We start from the raw sequence: 20098 nt of genomic DNA, 5'->3' as shown, positions 1-20098 counted from the left end.
GATGTTTGCAGTGTTATTGTAGCCCCTGTTGATTCCAGGATACTAGAGTGACAAGATGGGTAAATATCTTTTACTGGACCAAATTCTGTTGGTGAGAGAGAGAAGCTTACACAGAGCTCTTCTTCAGTTGGTCCAATAAAAGATATTACTTCACCCATCTCGTCTCACCATAGATGTTAGCAGGAATAGCTAGAGGTTGGTCATAGTTAAATCTTGGCACATCTCCAATACAGCCTGCTCCATATTGAAGCTATCTTAAACAGTTACTCTTAAAAAGATCATTGAGTAATAATCACTAAACTGAAACACAAAAGTTGCACTACTATAACAAGCCTCTGGTCTGCTAAAGGATCAGTACTGGACATTTCATCTAGCCATTAAAAATGCTTAACCATTAGTTTCATTACTGAATTCCCATTCCTATGTTTGCATGAACAGCTCTTGCTGGTACCTGAGCAGGTGGTGTTAAAGTGAGGATTTAACACTTTGGGAGACGGCTCATTTACATTCTTCTCCAGATCCACTGTGAGTTGCTGCATCTTGATGCAAAAATACAAACTACAATGTACAATTATACAAAGACAGGGAGATGGTTAGAACTAGGCTGTTTGTGAAGATCAGTGCTTTATTCATATAGCAAATGATAACACATAGTATTTATACCAGTAATAGAATTTATCATCACTGTCCTCCTAGTCCATTGGGCTGGCCTCTGTTCTAATAAGCAACACAAGAGGAATTGTTAGTAAATTGCCATGCTCCAGTCTACATAAACCTTAGGTTATCTCAGATTTGGCTTCCGCACCTGGAGAGCTACCCAGCACCAAATATGAGATGTCCTTGAGGAAGCTTTAAATAAAAAAAATTACCTGTGGTTGCTTTCTCTCTCCTCTGCCTCTCTATTCCATGTGGAACATGGGGCCAACCTGTGATTGCTACTTACAGCCAGTTGGGGTGGGAAAGTGGGATTACCTTGCCCAATCCCACTCTTTTCAGGCTAACTTTGGAAGGTGAAAATTGAGGGGTTAAAATTCCTGTGCAACCAAGCATGACTAGCTGGGTTCATAGAGCCAGCTGCTAAGATAACATCTCTTAATCACACTATACCATCTAACTAAGGGTCCTTATCTAAAGCCAAATACAACATGCCATCAAACAGAGGTTTTTCAAATTTCTAACTTAACAAAAAAACAAACAATTCCAAGAGTCCTCTCACATTTTCTAAGTTGCAAGGCTGGAAGGTGCCAAGAGAAGAGTTAAAGTTGTTGGAGGCCTAACTTTGAATTTCTTCTCTTTTGGAGCCATCCTGCGAGGTGAATAATGCCCTGTTAACTCCTACTGACTTCACTGCTCAGCAGCCCACAGAACAGTAGATCGGGGGAGTTGATGTATCCCCGGATCTCTTCTATGTGCTTGAAGGTGCTTTCACTAGATTTTGTACTTGCTTGCACTGTCACTCTGGCCATAAAGCTGGTCATATGACTATATGCTCTTTTGTACGCTCAGGGCGTCACCCTAGGAGGCTGCCTGAGGTACTGGAAAATCCGGTTGAGCTGAAGGATTGAATTACTAAGTACACAGCCTTCTTCTGCGTTTGGCTGAATGGGGAAAGCAACCTAGGAGTAGCTGTTGGTCTTTGCTCTTATACAGAGTCCTCCATTTTGAAAGCAAGCTCCCACTCCTGTTGAGCCTTTGCATTACCAACTGGGCCTCCAGAGGCTCTATTTCCCTCCTGACAGCCAGGGGGAAAAAATTTACCTCAGAAAATGGCCAATTATGAAAGAAAAAACAAAAGCCAGCCAACGATGTTGATGTTATGATGATGGAATATTGCCGCCTTAGCAGCACTGACACAGAGGAGCGAAATCCTGCCCTCTGGCCCTCTGAGGAGACAAAACAACCTGACTTGCAACTCTCCAGATAAAACTTGTCTGGAGGGTGATATTGTAGCTCTGAAATGCTGCCCCTGGTCTCAAGTTAGGAGAAGAAACCCCAGTAGTGAAACCTAACATCCTCTGTTACATTTCCATCTGTGTGTAATATTACCTTACTGATATTAGCCCCAGTGTCAAATTCCAATCTCACCCTGCCTAATCACATTCCCCCACAGTTTCAACTGTATATATACTCTTCATTTTCTTTCCTAAATGGTTGTGTTACATGGCTGTGTGCTTTTAAACAATGGCATTATTACACCGCAGGGAGGGATGCATTTCACACATATATTTTGTGAAGCACTTTCACACACATGGCACTATATGCATTTGAGATATTATTTTTCTTCCTTTTAGAATATGTTGTAATTAAATCAGTTTTCCAAACTAAAAGTTAATTAACACGGGTGAAGGGTCAATAGAAAGACTGGTACTTGGGCAGCTGGTTTCAACTGAAGACCATATAAAAGGCAACTCAGATTCTAGCACATTGCATTTTCATTATCCCAACCAGTCCTCCAAATAAGCTCAGATTTCTTTTGAGTGGGAAATAGAGGTCCAAGTCTATTTTGGATCACATGTGAAGAGTATTGGTGCTCTCAGTTTCATCCCTGGTGAATGCTTACCCACTGGAAAATTCTCCTCCTCCTCCCCATAAAACAATTAATTCTCCACTAATGTACCAGCTCTGTTCACAAGAAACCCTGTTTCATATCTATAGTATTGTTTTCATACAGACACAAATACGCATCCCTTACCGGTGAAAAATTGGCTTCCATGTCAGTCAGATTCCACTCACTCACTGAAAGATTTGGATTAAAGACCTATTGGAAATGAGACATTTATTTTCCTGGTAAAAAGTAAAAGGATTCTACAATGGCTTTATGATTCATATTCTTTTCTGAAGGACTGTCCTAAGACTTTGTAGTTTAGGACAAGATTTTCAGAAGAGGCCAGCATTCAGCTGCTCCCGATGTGACACTCAATTTGGGATGCTAAGCTCTTTTGAAAATCAGGCCATTAATACTAGGTTCTGATTCACTCAGAGAGAGAAGAAAGAAGTTGTATTATTAGCAGGAAAACTCCTACCAAGGAACAATAAGAAGAATAAACAATGATCACTGAATCTTTCCATTAAAATCAAAGGCAGTCACAGGTTCTAGCACCTCTCAAGATTTGGCCCGGAGAGAATAAAGGTGTCCTATTTTGATCTCCCATTCTTAATTATCCAAACATGTTTATTATAAGGATAAATATGAAGCATCTAAGAGATCAACTCTTCCCTATATATGGAGCTATTTGAACACTGGTATAAAACAAAATATACAAGGTATGGATGAAACCCAATTGCCAATTTGCAATTAAAAATGTCCCAAGAGTTCCAGACAGGTGAAGACCTTGGTAGGGATAACGTGGCCTCAGCAGCACTTCTAAGAACTAGAAGAAAAGGTGAAGATGTAATAGGTCCAAACATAATCTAATGGGACGAGGTGGGACCATACAGGATGCAGAGTACTATGAAAAATATTAACTGGACTACTAGAGAATAGTATTAAAACTATTTTTATGTAAGAGTGAGAGTGTTAAAACTATTTTAGATCTTATGACCTTGTCTTAGCCAAACGGATTGTGTTGTGTGATCCCAGGGTATAAGACCTAAGTATATTTGCCTTCACAAGAACTGAAAATGCCTGACAAAAAGTCTGAAGCTGCTCAAATGTACTGTTATGAGAATACTCTACAGAGGAGATGTCTGTATATACTTAGATAGTTAATAGAGAAGATGCCAGTAGATGGTGCACAAGCATATGCTACATTGTTCACAGTTTTTCTAAGAACAATCCAAGTGATTGTCACACTCAAAAGTGTGCTCTTAACACTCACATCCAAAACGCTGGCAGGTTCCACATTATACTGCTGGCTTCTCAGCAGCAGCTGCAGGCCTTCTAAACTCAACTCCGTGCCATCCATTGGGTCAGAAATTTCTGTTCTGAGGAAAGAGAAAAGGAAAATGTGTCATCGATAGGAAATAGACACGTTTATATAGAAAATACAATTTATTAACTTCCCAAGGTAAAGCATGTGCCCAAATTTTACCTGGCAACCCTACGGGCCATACTCAGCCCTAGGTTATACGAGCTTTTATGGACTAACCCCAGGAGCATGACCCACCAGAATGGGGAGAAGACTATTGTGACACTAAGCAGTGGAGCCTGCTGTATGCCTTCTAAGGGGCCCATGTGTCTGGGAATATATTAATTGGTCACATCTTCTCCGGGGCTCCCAAAGACTGGGCTCCTATGGAGACTATGGCAGAATTAAAGCTATCCTCCCTGGAGGAAATTCTGAGGGAGGAGCAGGTGGTTATACCTCTCTCCCCTCCTCCCCCTCCCCCCGGATGGATCCCCTCTAGATCTGAAGTCGGAACGTTGCACACCTTTCTATACCAGGCTCAGTTAATCTGATCCAAGAAGCTTTAACTCCTGTGATTAAATGGTATTTAGGGAAAGAGTCCATTATAGAAAAAGTTTTACAAGCTAACAGAAGAGTGACACCCTGCTAGGGAGGGAATCGTAAAAGCAGCCAAAAATCAGGAACTGCTTCACTCCACACCTGCCCTCCTATCTTCTCTTTCCCTTTAGATGATCCCCCTCCTAATTATCCTCTCCCTCCAAAAAAATTATGGCATTTACATGACATTGGCTACCATCAAATTGTTCACTCTGCTGGTGTCTTCCACTCCTTCCCCCACTGTGAGTGCCTGTCTTGTCTGTTTAGATTGTAAGCTCTTCAGGGCAGAGACCGTCTGTGTTTGAACAGGGCCTACCAGAATGAAGCCCCATTCTCGGTCAGCTCTCAGGCACCAATAAACATGATTTGTAAGAATAATAATAATATAGCTGATGAATTATGATTAACCCTTATGCAAAAGTTCTGTAGAATACAATAGGGTTTAAAATCAACAGGGTTCTAGAGAAATCACTCTACAAACCTACAACATGTAAAAGAACATGAGTTCTTTTTATAGACATTTGTAATTATCCTATAGAATTCTATAGCAGGGATTTGATTTTCTATTAAATTCTATCAAATTGTGTCGTCCCCCCCCATTTTCTCTTAAATTCTATCAGACTTTTCCATAAGAGACCATACAGAAAGTTCCAGGTGTGCAGCCATTCCTGCCCTGTCAGCAGGCGCCATAAACAAGATTTCCATGGATGCCACCATAAACAGATGCCCAAACCCTTATATGGTCACCTTTGGAAAAAAAAAAAAACAGCCTGAATTATTAGTTTGTGTCAGTGTGCCCATGTGTATACCATATAAAAGGGAAGACAAATAGGCTGCAATATATTCTAATTAGAGGGAAAATGAACCAAACAGATTACAAGAGGGAACAAAATTCCAGTAGTGAGTTGAAATAAGGGGACATTCTACATAGCAAGAAAGCACATAGACCAAATGGCATAATTAGGTTAGGTATACATTTTGTGGCAGGCAAAAAATATTGAGAGGAATGATAGGATAGTTCTGCCTCTAAAATGTCTTCGTTGTACATTGTATCTACATTGTAGAGTAGACTCATGCATCATTAGGGTCTGAGCAGTGGAGTCATACTACAATCTTTACTGATATTTAAGAGGGTAAACATCTTCACTGAAAACATTCTGAGCCAAATTCTAACCTTGATTTTATATTGGTGGCTAATGTAATCTCCAACGGCAGCCTTATCTGAGAGCTAATCTGGGACTATACATTAAGAGGAACTATGGAGTTGGCAGGGTGTGTTAAAATATGATCAATACAAGGACAGGGTGAGTGTCCTCAGAGGTGCAGATTTTATGTAGACCCTTGTTTGCAGCAGTGGGTCCGATTTCTCTCTCTGAGGCTCCACTGAAGTCAGCGAGTTACAACTGGGATTCACTTAACCTTCTCTCTTCCCCTTTCCCATGAGAGTTTTCATCCAGCCCAACATGTGGTAAGAACTTTCTTCTCTGGGGCTGCCCAAGTCTTCTCAGATTCACTCAAAACCTGTGTGCCTTTCTGTTCATTTCTTACTGCTCTGTCTACCATGCAGTGGTCAGATGTGACAGGCAGGGCAGTTCTCCTTCTGCTGGTTGGACATGCTTTGTGTTTCCTGACATATCATCCTTACAGCTGAGATTCAAGCCAGAGACCCTTATGGACCATATACAGCAGCTCTTTCAAGAGAGCTACGCAGGATGTCCCCTCTGGCTGAGCCAGGAAGAGTTGTGCTAAAATGCCTTCTCAGCAGGGTACCAGTCTCTGTGTATCTTACAGGTCCTAGTATATTTATCTGCAATGGCTCCAAGATTCTCAGTGATCCTTCAGAGTTCAGGAGCAGAACTGCATTCGTCTATACCTGGACCTCTTGTGTTCATTAACACACAGTTCTTTGTTCTCCATCCCCATTAACAATTTGGCTTGTCATGTCATTGTTTCAAAATGTGTTTCAAAACCCAGTTATTTATAATGTAAAAACTACTTTTGAGTAACAGTGCCTAGATTTTAATAATCTCTTCCAAATAAAGGATAAAAGACCAATGAATAAATCTTTGGTCCCTTGCATGACAGGCTTGAGCTTTAGTCAAAGATGGTCAGGAATTAAAACACTCAGTCTGGCTGAAGACTTGTGGCTACCCACAAACACACTCTGAGGCAAGAGTCAGTGGATGAAGTGATCTTCCCAAAAACATATGGGCTGAGAGCATGGTATCCAAAGAAATAACCTGAATAATGACCTAGGTTGGATCAGTTATTGACTTGTGAGCATTGACTTGTGTGCCAGAGCATGAAGAGATGTTCCCGGCCATCAGGAATGTGATAGATGAGGAGATGAAAGGAGTGCAAACTGAAGGGGGAAGAACCCACATGAGTTCACGGAGCTGGAGAAGGGAGGAAAAAAGAGGAGGACATAACTGGCAGCTCTTTGCTAGTGAAACATTCTTCCCGTGAGCTAAACCTGTGTCTGATGGAGGTTTCTTGTCATCTCTTATCAGATATATTCCCCAGTATGACACAAGAGGATACAATGGGCACAGCATGCTGTGTGAAGCCAGTGCCATGTTCCACTGGTTTTAGCACTGTACGTTGGCCCTTAGGCCCTTTGCAGCATGGAACTTGCATCACTACAAATGTTATTAGCAGACATGATGTTAGCCAGCCACAAGCCACGTGTAATTGGGTTGCTACCTCTGAGGTACAAAAAAAAACAGGACACCCGGGATAATCCTGAGCCATCAAACTTGGACAGCCGGCAGCGTGTATTGAGCTGCCTTACAGTTCTTCCAGGATAATCCTGGGAAAACCTGGACAGGTGGCAACCCTCATGTGCAATGCAGTTGAATGTGCATAGCTGCTGTCCTCCCCTCACCTGTCTAGAGGTGCCCTTCTGCCTCTTCTTTCGGGTTGCTGTGAACTTGCAGACTGTGGTGCCCCGCAGCTCCCTTTGCCTTCTAAAACAGACTGAACCATTGCAACTGGTAACACAGGGGGTTCAGCACAGGCACTACAACCAGGCAGAGAGACATCTGGCTCAGATGTGGCTTTCACTCCAGGGCTAACTGGTTCTTCCTTGATCAGCATGTGGCATTTTCCCCTGAACCAAAGAAAAGTTTCAGCACCACACTCACACATACATGCCCCAAGGGCTTTGCTATTTGCATGAATAGGAAGGGCAATAGTGGCAAAGGGGCTGTTTCTGTTTTTGATCCAACTGCCATGCAGTGTTTATCCCCCACTGTGGCCAGCTGCACACATGAACTCTGTCTACACCCAAGTTTAATATTTTAATTTTGGGCCTACTGAAGTCAGTAGAAAGACTCCCATTGACTTCAGTGGGCTTTGGAATAAGGACCGGCTTTTCTCAGAGATTTTTCCTTCTTGTGCATGCACATGGCTCTTCTTATTGCCTCTGCCAGGAGAAAATGGGGTGGCCTCTTTTAATCAGCAAGAACTGTCAAAGGCACAACCGCATGCAACACGTGCTGTGCCAGAAGGAAAACACCAACTGGGAAGTCTTAGATTTCAACTGTCAGATCAAGGGAAGGGCACTGACATTTCATTTAACCTCACACACATGTGGGAAATACTACAGGGCAACCACCCTGGTGGTCCTGACCAGTGCTGCCGCCCTGGCTATGTGGCTTTTTCTGTGAGACTGTGTGTTTTACATTTCAGTTCTATATCACTGAGACCACACCGCTAAATGGATTAAAGGAATCCTGGATTATGCTGGAGTCTGCTGCGTTATTGATATTGTGTTAACCTCCCATCTGGAATGCTGCTGCTACTGCATGTTACCTAGAAGCAAGCGTGATCAAGGTGCAGCACATTTCCTGGAGATGTAGGACCAGCTAGAAGGAATTCTTGGTTCAAGGTGCACGAGAGGGTCATTAACATCAGCGGGTCATTAATCTCCAGGGCGTGTCCTGCATTAAGGTTGTTATTAATTATAATTATTATTATTATTGTTATTATAGTTGAAAATAGGCATATTGGGCCAAATTTTCTGCTGGCATAATTCCATTCACTTCAACAGAGTTATGCCAGAGGTGAGTATGTCCCATCAGGTATTTTACATATGCGGAGAAGGTGGCATCCATATGGTACATCTATTTATCACGCTCTTTGGACCACCTCACCTGCACTCTGCCCATATCCTCAGCACTCAGTCTAACATTCCCACCCCTTGGGAAGCTTCAAACAATAGCCCTGTTTCTTTAAATTAACCTGCCAGAGAAATATTTCCCTCTTCTCCTCCCTACTGTGTAACTTCCTCCAATCTAACCCCCGTCTGAGGCCCAGGATGTGGGCAAGATTCAGACACAGCCCAAAGACAGGTTTTCTATAAGTAAAAGTGGCCCTGTTCATTATCTTGCAGCCCTGCAGGATTAGAAATAGGGGTGTAGGTTTTCAAAACTGACTAAAGGATTGAGACACCCATTCTCATTAAAATTCCCACTAGGTCATCCAAATCCCATAGCTGCCTTGAAAGTCTCAGACAGAAATGTTATTCCATTGGGAATGGAAGATTTCCCCTTTTCCAATGGGACCAGCCTTCAATTCTAGCCCTTAAAGGATATAAGCCATTAGACTTTCAAATAGTGACATTTTATGAGTAAAAAACTGCTATGTGCCATTTTTAGAAGTTTTTTATAAGCCCTGCACAGCTGGACTCACAGTAACTAAGGTGATTAGCTCTATAGGCAGAGGGATACAAAAACGAACACTGATAAAAAGTGATCAGACTCTACAACTTGCTGCTGTAATACATCTGGCACGTACGACATATGTGATGGGGTGGGATGTTACAAAGGATTCATCAGCACAAATTTGGGATCGTCTGCAGAAATCACACATGGCGAGCACCCATCAAAAGCTCATGCTAATAAAATCTTTATCATGCACCACACCATCATGTATTCATTATATCTCTGTCTTGTTATGAGACTTCTCTACAAAAGAGCTATCCCTATATATGTAGATAGTTTATTAATAAAGTGCCAGTAGATGGCACTCAAGAATAAGCAGCATTGTTATATACTGAAAACTGGTTTTAGGGAGCAGATCTTACCTGGAGCACTTAACATGCTTCTAACTAATTTTAGGGATAGCACAGTTCAATCAACATGCATAGGTCTTTTCTAGAGAGTAGCTGCCTTGTCTATTAGCTAGAGAGATTGATTACATAGCTTTCACCATTCCATTCCGTTTGCATGGACATAATTATAGCTTATAATTTCATCACTATAATATAAAGCCTCTGAATATCTAAAATGGACACTAGTAAGAGATAAGCTATATAGTCTAACTCTGAAATATCTCTGTGTATTTGAATGTTGTAACTTTCTGGAATCTTTGCACGTTGACCTAAAAGTTCTAGAGCACTTATGCAGTCTTCTCTATTTTCTGGTTATAAGAATGATTTTCAGTTTAGTTCTTCCTCATTTAGTTTTTCCTCATCAAAACCAAATAGAAGCTCTCGCTTTCTTTTTCACTCTGTCTCAAAATAAAACCAACAAATCCAGATATCTTACTCTCTGATTAAGACTGAGACTTCCATTTTCTTGAGGAGAAAGTATCAGTAAAATGTTCTGGATAACTTTTCAAGGAAGTGTGTGGTAGCTCCCAGCACAAAACCAACGACTGATTATTGCAATTTGTGCGCATGCAGGGTCACAACCTGTTTTTTTAAATTACCCACATATGGCAAGTTGCAAACCAGATAAAACACACAGCCACTCTGTAAATATGTGAGGCATGTAGTATTGACCGAGATGCATACGCCATAGTAGAATTAGGCCTACACAATAGTCTGATGTAGTTATTTGTATCCTGGCACAGAGTTCTAAGGGTGTCTCTAGCTTTTGAGTGAGGTATGTAATTCTCAGCTCCAGGAGACATACCCACTCTAGCTTTTATGGAGCTAATGTGCTAAAAAGAGAGTACAGCCGCAGTGGTGAGAGGGGCTAGCCACCCGAGTATGTGTCTAGTGTCTTGGATGGGTCATGCTGCCATGGCTAGACTATTTTTAACACACTAGCTAGCGTGGGTATGTCTCCCTGAGCTAGGAATTATACCCAGAGCCCAAAGTACAGACACACCCTTAGTTTATGATCACAATAACGTTCTTTACCTGTCACCCTCTGGAGGAGATTGAAGCGACACGACATTTGGTGGTGATGCTTCAGTAACATCCGATATGACTGGCCCTCCAGCAATAGCAGGACTGGTTAAGCATGAGGCAGGTTCTGTAGATGGCTGCAAAAGAAAATACAAAATGATCAGTTTGTGAGACAGCAAGAAGAATTAAAGAAGTTTGTCAGGTCAGTTATACATTGGCTCAGCAAGGGGCAGAGATGGGTTACTTGCTTGTGACAGGGATTCTGGCTCATCTCCACCAAACTCCTTGAACTCCCACACATTGCCTTGTGAGACTCAGCAGCTCGGGACAGCATGAGGCAGTCGATTTCCTGGAGCACCCCCTGAGGTGGTGCAGCTACACCACTCCTACGGGGGAGAGGGGGGCAGCTAAGTGGCAAAATCTAGTCCCTACTACTGGGCATAGCCCCACTGAATTCAATGGAACTACATTTGGTACTAAGCACTATCTCTGGTAGTAAGAGTTTACAGGATTGGGCCCTACGGGCAAATTCCCGCTTCTGTCACTCATGGGAGCAATTCTCTTGCAGTCAATGAGGTGGATGGTGGAATACTCACATGAGGAAAGTGTATACAGCATCGTAATCACCTCAACCCCTCCCCCACCCACAGGCCTACTACAGTACACCTATGAAATAACTATGCCAATTGGAATGACAGCTCCAGAGGGATTTTAATGTAGGCAGAATGGGATTAGAACATATTTAAATTTTCCAAGACCCCTTAACTTCCCCTTGGTTGAAGGATCCATGAGACCTTTAAATCATTGCAAGCAACCAGGACCTTATTTTTATGTCCCAACAACTCAGTGTAACCCTTTCTCTCTCCAGTTACATATAGTCTTTGCTTACAGCACCCAGTGCCTGGGAATTCACCTTGTTTAAACAAATGGCATCTATAGCATCTGTTCTGCGCTGGGCAGGGTAACCAAAGCAATCACAGGAGTTATGATGCTATGGATTACACAGGGCTGTTGTCTTCTCATCTGGCCAGGAGGCCTCTGTTTCTAGCTGCTCTCTGAACAGCTCCTGCCTTGGAGAGCTAGGAAGAGGCTACGGGCTGCATGTCTATATTGTGACAGACCCAGACCAGTGGGGTACAGGAGTCTGGTAGAGGGCAAATATCCTGGTCACTGGATGAGTAGTTTTCTGTTCCCTGAGTGACCAAAGCAGGGGCTGCACTAGAGTAATCAGGAACCTGCTAGAACCAGTTAAGGCAGGCAGGCTAATTAGGACACCTGGAGCCAATTAAGAAGAAGCTGCTAGAATCAATTAACACAGGCTAATCAGGGCACCTGGGTTTTAAAAGGAGCTCACTTCAGTTTGTGGTGCAAGTGTGAGGAGCTGGGAGCAAGAGGCGCAAGGAGCCGAGAGTGAGAGGGTGTGCTGCTGGAGGACTGAGGAGCACAAGCGTTATCAGACACCAGGAGGAAGGTCCTGTGGTGAGAATAAGGAAGGTGTTTGGAAGAGGCCATGGGGAAGTAGCCCAGGGAGTTGTAGCTGTCATGCAGCTGTTACAGGAGGCACTATAGACAGCTGCAGTCCACAGGGCCCTGGGCTGGAACCCGGAGCAGAGGGCGAGACCGGGTTCCCCCCAAACCTCCCAATTGACCTGGACTGTGGGTTCTTCCAGAGGAGAAGGTCTCTGGGCTGTTCCCCAACCCACATGGTGAATCTCTGAGGCAAGAAAATCCGCCAATAGGCGCAGGACCCACCAAGATAGAGGAGGAACTTTGTCACAATATGTAGAGACGTTTTAGGTGGGATCTTTATACTCAGAGTCCAGAGGTGGGATTTTGGGACTCGTGCTCCTTAGTCATTTAGGTGCCACCCCAGGTTGTTAAGGATGGAGTCCCAGCTGGGAGGACCCTAACCATAGAGAAGTAGCCCAGAATATAGTCCCCCCCAGGCCACCCATGGCCAAACACCTGGCTAGAATGACACCGGGTTGTGCTCCAGCTCTATCACCCTCCCTGATCCCATGGGCCTGTGAGTAGTAACCAGGAAATAGCCGCCAGAATCTCTCTCCCCTACTCCAGTCAGAGCCCCCTTCACATTCTCAACCAGTCAGGGAACAGCAGGGAAGGGCAGCCAGAGAGCAGGGTGGGCCCTCTTTCACTGCGGAGTAGTAAATATTCAGATAAATAAAATGTAACTTTGCAAATCTCTCTCTTCACAATGCATTTTTGCCACATTGGGTCACTTTTAAACATTTACTCTCATTTAAAAGAGATACCTGTGCTAATAGGTGACATTTCTGTGCATGAACTTTCTCACAATGACACCATGACAAAAAGAAGGAATGAAACAAAGGTCCGTGTTTGAAAGCGAACCTACCGACTGAATGAAATAGGAATCATGAAGAGGGTCCACAGACAAATGTCTGCTGAACTTGGACACTTGTGGCGCTGAGCTTCCATCATCTAACATCAGAGGTCTGTGGCAAGAAGGAGAAAAGATATTTTATCTCAGCCTTGTATTAACTGTCCGCCACCTAAGTGTGAGTGCAAAAAACATCTGAATCAGTGGCTGGTATCAGCTGGCAGCTTCTCAATGTGTGTGTCTTATTTTCTTCTGTTGTCAGGTGCTTTCCTGCCTTGGGTCATGGACGGTAAAGTGAAAAGATACAGTGTAAGAGTAGCTTTGGATAGATCACCAAGCACACGGGACCTTTCATGTCCATGCTTAGAACCAGGGCTGCCCAGAGTGGGGGGCAAGTGGGGCAATTTGCCTCAGGCCTCGGGCCCCGCAGGGGCCCCCACGAGAGTTTTTCGGGGCCCCTGGAGCGGGGTCCTTCACTCGCTCCGGGGGCCCCGGAAAACTCTTGCGGGGCCCGGGCCCCTGGAGCTTCTTCCGCTCCGGGTCTTCGGCGGCAGAGGGTCCTTCCGCTCCGGGACCCACCACCGAAGTGCCCTGAAGACCCACGGCGGGGGGTCCTTCCACCTTGGGACCCGCTGCCGAAGTGCCAGGTTTCGGTGGCAGGGGCCCCCGCTGCTGAAAACCCCAGGACTCCTGAATCCTCTGGGCGGCCCTGCAGAGGACACAGGACCTTGGTTTTCCAGGTTTTATCTGAAAGATCCACACACGGTAAATGACCCAGAACTCTATTTATAGCCCACAGAAGACAGAAAATCTGAAACACTCCTACCAGGATTAGAAGTTGCAGTTCCACAGAGGTCTAAGTCCAGAACTTCAAACCTGAGTCTTGGACCACCAAAGCATCCATCCTATTGATTTTCCTTTGCAGAGGCTGCAATATTTATGCTTTTAATAATTTAAATTAAGCGCTGGGAGGGGTTATATGACTAATACTAGAGAAAACCTATTACCTCAGCCACACTATTAAAGGGAAGTTCATTCTCAGTGAAAGCCCTGTCTAGCTACCAGGTTCCAGTGAGACACAATCATCCAGTAGAGACCTTCCCAAGAGCAGCTTTCGTCTTTTCACCAGAGGTTTAAAAAGAAAATCTTTTCTCCATTTCATCTTTGTGTGAGTTTCTGCAATTTGCCTATTAGATTCAGTTGTCTCTTCTACATTCTGTGCTCTGTTTTGGAGTCTCACCCCCATTCTGCCCAGACATGCAACATAACCCAATGCCCAAGTATTTCAATAAACCAAATTTCAGCTCAGTTAGACTGGAGTCTAAATTTCATGGCAATCCAATCAGTATTACATACATATTTCACTAGAAAGGTAGAAGTCTGATCGGAAATAAGGTATTTATTAATGAATGGAATTGAGAAAATGAATAGAATACATGGGAATGCAACTTTCCAGATAAACTGCAACCTGAATTTTGGAGGACTGGGGGTTAATGCCAATTGCTGTTCCCCCATCCTCAGTTAAGCTTCCATTCTATACGATGCACAGTACCTTGGCCCCCGAGTCCAGATGACACTCAGGAATTATTTAAAAAGTGACAAGTGATTATGGATCTCTCGATTTTGCAAGGGGTGGGGGAAATGAAATACATTAACAGGGCTTGATTAGTACAAAATGCTGAGCCCCCATTATCTGAAAATCAGGTCCCTTTAAGGGGTCTCAAGCTGGGACCTTGAAAACGGAGGCAACCAAAACCACTAGACCCTTTTGAAAATTTTGCCTATTATTGATCTCTCTTGGGTACTAAGATATGGCCTTCATCACCATAATACTTGAGCACCTCACACTTATTTAGCCTCACATTACCACTATGAAATAGGGAAGTATTACCCCCATTTTGCAGATGGGGAACTGAGGCACAGAGAAATTAAGTAACTTGCTTAAGGCCACACAGGATGTTTGTGGCAGAGCTAGGAACCAAGTCCCTGTCCACTACCCTAACAACAGGGCCATCCATCCTTCCTCCCCTAAGAGCCTCTGTGCCTTTCTTTAGATTGCAAGTACCATAAGGCAGGGAATGTCTTTGTTCTGTCTTATATGGTGCTGATCACATTGTCAGTGCTTGATAATAGTAACAAATAATAAATGAGAAAAAGGGCAATGAACAGCTGGAAGTCCGACTGGAAAGATTTCTTAGGTGGAGTCCAGTTGTTTTACTCTGGAAAGAACAATGGGGAACGTTTTGAATTGGTAGACGGGAAACTGACTGTTTCAGGAAACCTTAGCACATTATTTTTTAAAAAGCAGCCAAGCATATTAATCGCCTCGAAAAACAGAACCTGATGCTGACTGGCAGACAGCTGAGCTTGCAAGGGGTTACAAATCCTCCTAACAATGAACTGACCTATAGGTCTAACGTTATAGGTTAGCCCATTCTTTCTGCATCCTCTTTCCATTGAGTTTCCTCATCATTGCTAATATTTAAAACAAAAAACAAACAAACAAACAGCAAAACCCAACATTTGCCTGGCTTCTCCCTCTCATTTTCTTGTTTTAAAGAGAAATTGGCTCTAGTTCTGCTAGATCAGCTCAGTGGCTAGTCAAGTAGAGCTCAGAAACACAGGAGGCCTATAGGGTTACACCCATTACATCTAGCAATAACAAGTGTGTCTTTATCTTTGTGCATTTCCATGCACTATCTAAACTTTGTAAGTTTTGTAAGTAAAATTATTTTCAAACCAGAGAGGACTACCATCTTCTAGAGGTTATGGTCAGTGCCATAGGTGCTGACTCCATGGGTGCTGGAGCACCCATGGAAAAAAATTGGTGGGTGCTCAGCACCCACTGGAGCGCCCCGTGGCCCTGCCCTGCCCCCCTACTCCAGCTCGCTTCTGCCTCCTCCGCGAGCGCACCACCGCATCCTGCTTCTCCCCCATCCCTCCCAGCGCTTGCACCGCGAAACAGCTGATTCGCGGGGCAGGGAGGGAGTGGGGAAGAGGGAGAACGCGGCGCACTGGGGGAAGAGGCGGGGCTGGGTCGGGGCCGGAGTTAGGGCGGGGACTTTGGGGATGGGGTTGGAATGGGGGCGGGGCAGGGGCGGGGATGGGAGGGGGGCACAGGCACCCACCGGTGCCTGAGAAAGTTGGCACCTATGGTCAGTGCCTGACTTCAATAATGCTACAGCCACTGTGCTTTGCCTAGGCTTGGTGTAGAATAGGCAATTAGTTTCCCAGACCTGAAGAAGAGCTCTGTGCAAGTTTGAAAGTTTGTCTCTCTCACCAATAGCAGTTGGTCCAATAAAAGACATTACCTCACCCATCTTGTCCCTCTAATATCCCGGGACCAACATGCCCACCACTACACTGCATGCAACATGGAAGCAGGCAGACAGTGCTTACCTCAGGGCTCAATATTTTATTAATTCTTCGACAGACTCCATGACCTTACTGCTAGCTAACTGCAGCTCGAACCCTTCATCGGAGAGATCGCCTGAGTGACTGAGCTGCACTGCCAGGACTTGGGCAGCAGCTGTCCAATGCTTATGCCCACATCTGCAGTCATTCCTGTGCCTGCCTTGTTCCCAACTTGCTCCACCACTGTTCCTGCTCTGCTCCAGCCCTGCTTCCCAACTTGGCTCCGGACCCTTGGGTCCTGGTCCTTGGCTCCGGCTCCTGGATCTTGACTCTGATCACAAGGCCAGTCCATGACACATTCAAAGACAATGTCCTTTCTTAACAAGATGCTTTCATTTAAGAACCACAGCAAGCTACAAAGCAGAGAGCAGAGCCCTTTCCCATGTGCTTGGTATTCTCCTGGCCATGAGCCAGAAAAGATCATTCCTAGTTCCTTCAATTCATCCTAATACACAAAAGTGCTTCCTCTTCTGTCTGAATGCTGTCACTGCAGCTACCATAGGCCATAAATAGAGATGAGTTCAAACTGGAAGACAGGATTCACCTACCCATGAACGTGGAGAAGTTTGTATTTGGGTCTGGATCCAAACTTGACAACTCAGGCCCAGCTCTAATCTTACACAGATTTTACAGAGAGGCAGAGAGCATAGACGTGCAAGTTACAGAAGCTCTCAATAAGGGGTGAGTTCTCAACTAACACTCAGAGCCAAGAATTGATACACCAGATTCTCCTCTCACTTACTCCCCCGATACGGTGGTGTACCTTAACTGACTTCAGTGGAGCTACTCCAGATTTATACTGGTTCAAGTTAGAGTGAAATCAGGCCACATCTATCATATCGGCCCATCACGGTGGTAGCCAAGCACTTTGAATGAAATTCACCTGTGCGCCGAGGGCCAGCACGCAGCCCGTTTAAGACCTCAAGATAAAGCCTGAATTTGACCCTCTGCGCAGGGGCGAATTTTACCCTCACAACATAGGCTTATTCCCAAGCATCTATTACAATAATAAAGAGCAAGTCTCACAAGATGTACATGCCATCAATGACTTCCACACAACAGTAATTTACCCTTAAGATTATAGTTGTAGAAGCAGCATCCTAAGTGCAACCTGCACTATTTTATATGCATCCAAGTCCAGCGCCTCTATTTTAATTAATTGATTATTGTAGTTAGCTAGGGCCCAATTCTGCTCCCGTTGATTTCAAATGGGAAAACGTGCATTGGCTTCAAAGGGAGCTGGATCAGGCCTGCAGTTAGTTCGGTTGGCCTTCTTTCAGCTCACTCGGTATTATTAAAATAAAGGTCAGAGCAAGCTGACATGGTGGTTCTCTAAAGGCCACTGAATGAGGAGTGTCAGCAGGTCTGACTCAGCAGTTCTGCCCCATTCATTTGTTATCGCCATGGTGCCCGAGTCAGGTGACTTCCCACCCCACTCTGAGCTGGGCTGGTGTTTTTAATGAAGCGTGAGCATTATCCGTCCGTGTGCGCGCCACACCAGGGTACGTACAGTTTTCTCTTTATCCCAGCGCCGCTGGGGTTTGATTGGAGCTGGCCGAACAGAAACTGAATCAGCTGTTAGGGGAGATCAAAGTCAGGTGTTAATCAGCAGTGGTCCAGCATTCCACACTCCAGAGCACCTTTCTTATCACGTACATTCCCCCATTTTACCGAAACCCCAAAGATATGGGATCTGCCATGCAGAATATACAATCATAGAAATGGTGGGCTGGAAGGGTCCTGTGCTGAGGTAGGACCAAGCAGACCATCCCTGGCAGGTGTTTGTCAAACCTGTTCTCTAAAGCCTCCAATAACGAGGATTCCACAACGTCCCTTGGAAGCCTGTTCCAGAACTGAAACTACCCTTCGAGTTAGGAAGTTTTTCCTAGTATGGGGTGGAATATCCGAATCAGAATGTATGAAATGACCTCATGGACCTGATTTTCAGGTAGTGTTTCCGTGCATGGAACTGTGCACATTCTTTCACTGCCAGGTGCGCATGAACAGGACTAGCTAGCTCACCATGTGCATACACAGTCCCCAACTAACCCCATCATACCTGGTGTATGTGTGCAAGCAAGCACATAATTCCGTGTGCATCAATGCACACAGATCTGCTTGGCCAGAATCAATCTCTATATAAGGTAACGGGCTATTTACAGATTAAAAGGCAATATCCTACGGGTGGTCCTGGACTGGGTGTCTCAGCCACTTCTGCTGGATTTTTAACCCTGTTTTGCTCAAGACACTAACCATAACGCAAGAATGTGTTCGTAGTGAGAAATCCTTCATCAGAGGACAGTTGACTCAAGCCTAATGCAACACTTTCACTGCAGGCCAGGTACAAACTGTGTATTAGCATCATGTCTTGCATCCATCGCGCGCCTGTTTCTTGCAGTACAAGAAAGAGAGCAGCGAAAATGCACCTGCAGTGTGTGTTGGGCTTCTACCATGCTATCGTGTTAGAATCAGAACGTGACTCCTCTTTGGTGGAGAGGGAATGACTGTGGGCTTCGCTGTGCCATTTATATGCAGCCCCATGGTGGGGGCTTTGTGGAGCCTCCCCTCCCTGGGGAAGCTCCAGGAGGAATTCATAGATTTTAAGGCCAGAAGGGACCATTGTGATCATCCAGTCCAACCTCCTCAATAACTCAGACCCTTGAATTTCACCCAATAATTCCCTCTACCAGCCAGATAACTCTGGAGAACTCATCATGGAGCTGCCTGGCAGACTGGACAGCAGCCATCTGTACACTCCCTGGTGCAACGGGCCAGTTCTGCTGTCCTGCGTGGAGGAGGGACAGCTGATCGGCGCACCTCAGAAATTACACTGAGAGACACAGAGACTGCGGCTGTGTCTGCACGCACAAGGGATGCGGAGGCTCTTTGCATCCTTTCACAGCCTTCTCACTGATGCATCACGGCTCCATCTGGGCCTGGATTCTTTGCCATCTATGGGAAAACGTGACCTTCCCTTCTCTTGGACTGTGCATAAAATGTCATGTGAACCACTCAACAGAAAAGCTGATGCAGGTTTTAAATGAGAAGTCCGAGAAGGAAAAGCACAACATTGCAGTGCAGCGACTGCAGTTAGAAACCATACACTTCTGCCTATCTGAGGAGATAACACTGCTGCAGCATCTGTGATAGTCCCTGTTCTTAGCATTGACTTCAGCGGGGGCAGGCTCAAGGATCTTACGCTTCGGGCTAAGTAGTGCAACCTTTTCTCCCCTTGGTGAGTCCCGCCTCGCTCACCGGCCTCAGTGGCATTACTTGTGTGTGTGAGCACTCACCAATGGGAGGAAGGGTTGCATGACCTAGGGAATGTACAGGCTTCGTGACAATTTTACTGTGACTTGCACAAAGACCTGGGGAGAAATTTGGGCAAGCCCCAAAGTCTGTAGTCGACACCCATAGCCCAAGGTATTAATGATGAGGACTATCTCCATACAAAATAGAAAATGCATCAAATGACCCATCTTGCTCCCATTGAAACCAGTGAGAGCTTTGCCCCCAATTTCAATGTAAGCAGGATCAGACTCAAAGTGCCCATGACTCCCCTACATACAGTGCGGCCTAAAGTCACTGTGGTCACTGAGGAGCAATACAAATTCATCTGCTTAAGGATTTTACCTTTCTTTATACATGGGCACAGAGCTAGACGCTGAGTCTGAGCTCCCCTAATGCTATCCAGGGCTGCCTGGCTGTAAAACCAGATATGGCCAAAGGTGATACAATTCTCCG

General features: G+C 44.8%; 1 protein-coding gene across 1 annotated transcript in view; it reads right to left on the bottom strand.

Moving 5' to 3' along the window:
• The window catches only part of HSF4 (heat shock transcription factor 4), a 34956-nt gene that overhangs the window by 4505 nt on the left and 10353 nt on the right, over positions 1 to 20098 (bottom strand). The window contains exons 6-12 of the mRNA XM_024104070.3: positions 17865 to 17929; positions 12956 to 13055; positions 10594 to 10718; positions 7330 to 7554; positions 3819 to 3924; positions 2693 to 2758; positions 452 to 539 (exon numbers count right to left, since the gene is read on the bottom strand). Coding sequence (XP_023959838.2) covers positions 452 to 539; positions 2693 to 2758; positions 3819 to 3924; positions 7330 to 7554; positions 10594 to 10718; positions 12956 to 13055; positions 17865 to 17929 — 775 coding nt within the window. The remainder of the gene's footprint in view (positions 1 to 451; positions 540 to 2692; positions 2759 to 3818; positions 3925 to 7329; positions 7555 to 10593; positions 10719 to 12955; positions 13056 to 17864; positions 17930 to 20098) is intronic.

Source organism: Chrysemys picta, chromosome 14 (assembly GCF_011386835.1).
Source record: "Chrysemys picta bellii isolate R12L10 chromosome 14, ASM1138683v2, whole genome shotgun sequence".
In the NCBI taxonomy this organism is placed as follows: domain Eukaryota; kingdom Metazoa; phylum Chordata; order Testudines; family Emydidae; genus Chrysemys; species Chrysemys picta.
The sequence above is the reverse complement of the archived record's forward strand: the minus strand, read 5'-3'. Positions and strand labels throughout refer to the sequence as shown.